Source organism: Entamoeba invadens (assembly GCF_000330505.1).
Source record: "Entamoeba invadens IP1 unplaced genomic scaffold scaff_1105074726103, whole genome shotgun sequence".
Taxonomy (NCBI): Eukaryota; Evosea; order Mastigamoebida; family Endamoebidae; genus Entamoeba; species Entamoeba invadens.
The window spans coordinates 243,402-246,547 of record NW_004443767.1 but is presented as its reverse complement, the minus strand read 5'-3'; the positions used below and the strand labels follow the sequence as shown (position 1 = coordinate 246,547).

Below are 3,146 nucleotides of genomic sequence, written 5' to 3'. Positions count from 1 at the left end.
TATTAAAATAGACGAGTTAATACAATTTAATAAGTAAATACACAGAAAATTAATCATCAATAATAATGATAAAAATTTTTAAATGCAAAATATGATTATTGGACAAATTTCAACTAGAAAATATACATTACAATGGTTTCTAAATTGTTTTTTGTAAGATGACCGCATGAATCGTAATTTACCCGATTATTTAATAACTTAATAACAAACTTAACTTACAAAAACCAAAATGTGTATTTCTTTACCAAACAAATTTGAAAAAGGCTGAGTATTAAGCAGAACAAAACTGTTATTTTAATAACTATTTAATACTAGTTTAAATAATTATAAGGTTGATTAGAAACGTTAAGATTGAATAGTTCGAAGATAATTGCTCAACAATGGCAATTTCAATCCCATTGCACCTTTTTGATAATAAAAACAATAGTTCTATAAATAGATCGTTTTGAAAAAGTTGACATTTCAATGAAGATACCAAAAAAAGAACCAAGGAGTATAATATTTTAAATTTGGTGTTTACTTGTCCACGAGTAGCAACGTGTGGATGATTATTTAACTTCCTCGAGACTCTTCTTGTTCATCCAGATGTCAGACGCCAAGTACAGAATTCACTTCGAAGAGCTCGAGAAGTTCATGAAAGATGTTTTAATGGCAAAAGGTGTTGCAGAAGCTGATGCCGCTAGATGCGCCAAGGTTCTTATTCAAGCTGATAAGCAAGGTATGGACACTCATGGTATCCAAAGACTCAAAACCGTTTACGTCGACAGAATTGATGCTGGTCAATTGTACACCAAGACTACTTTTGATGTTATTAAAGAGACAGACACCACTGCTGTAGTTGATGGACACAATGGTATGGGACACTCTATTGCTATGCAAGCAATGCAATTGGCTATTGACAAAGCCAAGAAACATGGACTTGGAATGGTAGTCGTAAAGAATGGCACTCACTTTGGTATTGCTGGGTATTATCCACAAATGGCCTCACAACAAGGACTCATTGGATTTTCCGGCTGCAATGCTAGACCATCCGTCTGCCCATGCTGGTCCGTCGAACCAAAACTCGGAACCAACCCACTTGTGTTCTCATTCCCATCAGATGAGCCATTCCCATACTGCCTTGATTGTGCTACTTCTATTGTCCAGAGAGGAAAGATTGAAATGTATGCCAGAGAAGGAAAGAAATGCCAACCGGGATGGGTTTGTGACAGATCAGGAAAAGTCTTGACTGAAGCTAAACCAATGCTTGAAGCTTTCCAAAAGGGAACTGCTGCTTGCTATCCACTTGGTGGATATGGTGAAGAGATGGGAGGCCACAAGGGATACGGATATGCTGCTTTGGTTGAAATCTTGTCATCATGCTTGTCTGGTGCCAACTTCTTATCAGGATGCTCCGGATTGAAGGACGGAAAGAAGGTCCCAATTGAACTTGGACAATACTTCATGGCTATCAACATTGAATGCTTCAGACCACTCAAGGAATTCGAAAAGCAAGTCGGAGACATCTGCAGAGAACTCAGAGCTGCTGCTAAAGCCCCAGGCGCTGAAAGAATCTGGACCCCAGGAGAGAAGGAATACTACACCATGCTCGACAGAAAGGAGAAGGGTGTATTCATCCCAGACGTAACTAGATCAGAGATGGAAGCAATGAGAAAGGATTGCAAGCTTAACACTAAATTCCCATGGGACAATTAATTCAATGATGTTGTTGTCTTTGTGTTATTTTAAATTTTACAATATGAAATTTATTTAAGTATTTTTATATCATTTAAAAAACAACATATTTTTTGTATAAACAAATAATTTTTTTATAGAATGATATGAGTCATTAGTTTCTAATAATAATTAAAGAATTACAGGCTTTGACAATCTATTTATTCAAGTTGATACAAAAGAAAAGACAACATGTTGTTTACTTTTAAAAATAGTATCTATGTAATGACAAAAAAAAACAAAGACTCTAGATTATTGGAATGTCAAAAATACATTTGATACATTTTTGTTTGTTTAACACTCTCATGTTAAATGTGACCAAAAGATAAACAATTCAAATTTGAGTTGATTAAAAAATAAATAGAAAATTACTAAAAATCATTTTGGGTATGAAGGCAAAAAGGGTTTGGGTGAAAGAAAAAAATAAAAACTTATTATTATTACGTTTCTGTTTTGAACGTGTTAAACAATTTACAGCGACGAGAGACAAACTTTGTTCAATTGTTACACGTATCAATGTGCTTATAATTACCAACAAAAAACCAAATAAATTATTGTTATATAGTCGGCGAAAAAAACCCACTTGTATTTCTTTCGTGTTTTTATTGGTAAAATGTTATTCTTCTATTTTTTGTTTTTCAGAAAAAAAACATACCAAATGTAAAAGTTGTATTTAACAAGTTTTCTTTTTTTGTTTTTTAGATGATAACGAAGAAACAAACAAAAGAGAAGAAAACACCATCGCCAACATACCACAACACACTAAAATCTCCCCAGCCCAAAATCAAGGTTTGAGTGAAAGTATTAATCAAAGAATGAAAATATATGCAATTACCAAATTCGACTCCAAACTAAAAATAAAACTTCATTTTCAAAAGGAAATCATAGAAATATTGAAAAAATCTCAAAATAAAACTGGAAAAACACGAAAAACTTGAAATGGCACTCAAAACATGCTAATAACTCACAATTAAACAAAAATGAAAAAAAAATGGTTATATGTAAATGGTCTATTACAGAGAAGAACTGATTTGTAGAAGTCATCACTTTCTATTTTAACATTGAGTTGACTTCAAAAAAATCCGTGAAATACTAAACGCGGAATTGACAATGTTTCAAGAAGGAACGCGTACATCAACTAATACAACAATAGCAAAACCATCACGAAGTATATATTGTACACGAAAACAGAAGTTAAATCAGAAGATATACAAAAATATGTATACACGACCTCACACATCATCAATTAATTTCTTCAAAGAAATAAAAATCTTTACAACACGATGAGCAGAGACAATAAATTTCTGGCTGTCATAAATACTCTAACTTACTCCAAGAAAGAAAATACATCAAAATGCGTCATTTTGCTACACAAAGGGAAAAGCAGTATTGAGGAAGTATTTCTAATTATTAAAGACAAAAATGCACATTTT

At 32.7% G+C, this 3,146-nt stretch overlaps 1 protein-coding gene across 1 annotated transcript; it reads left to right on the top strand.

Moving 5' to 3' along the window:
- Nucleotides 1–585: 585 nt before the first annotated feature.
- EIN_248640 (malate dehydrogenase, putative) lies at nucleotides 586–1,695 on the top strand (the record flags this gene model as incomplete). The annotated part of the gene is made up of 1 exon (XM_004261583.1): nucleotides 586–1,695. The coding sequence occupies one exon, from the start codon at nucleotides 586–588 to the stop codon at nucleotides 1,693–1,695; it is 1,110 nt and encodes a 369-aa protein (XP_004261631.1).
- Nucleotides 1,696–3,146: the final 1,451 nt, after the last annotated feature.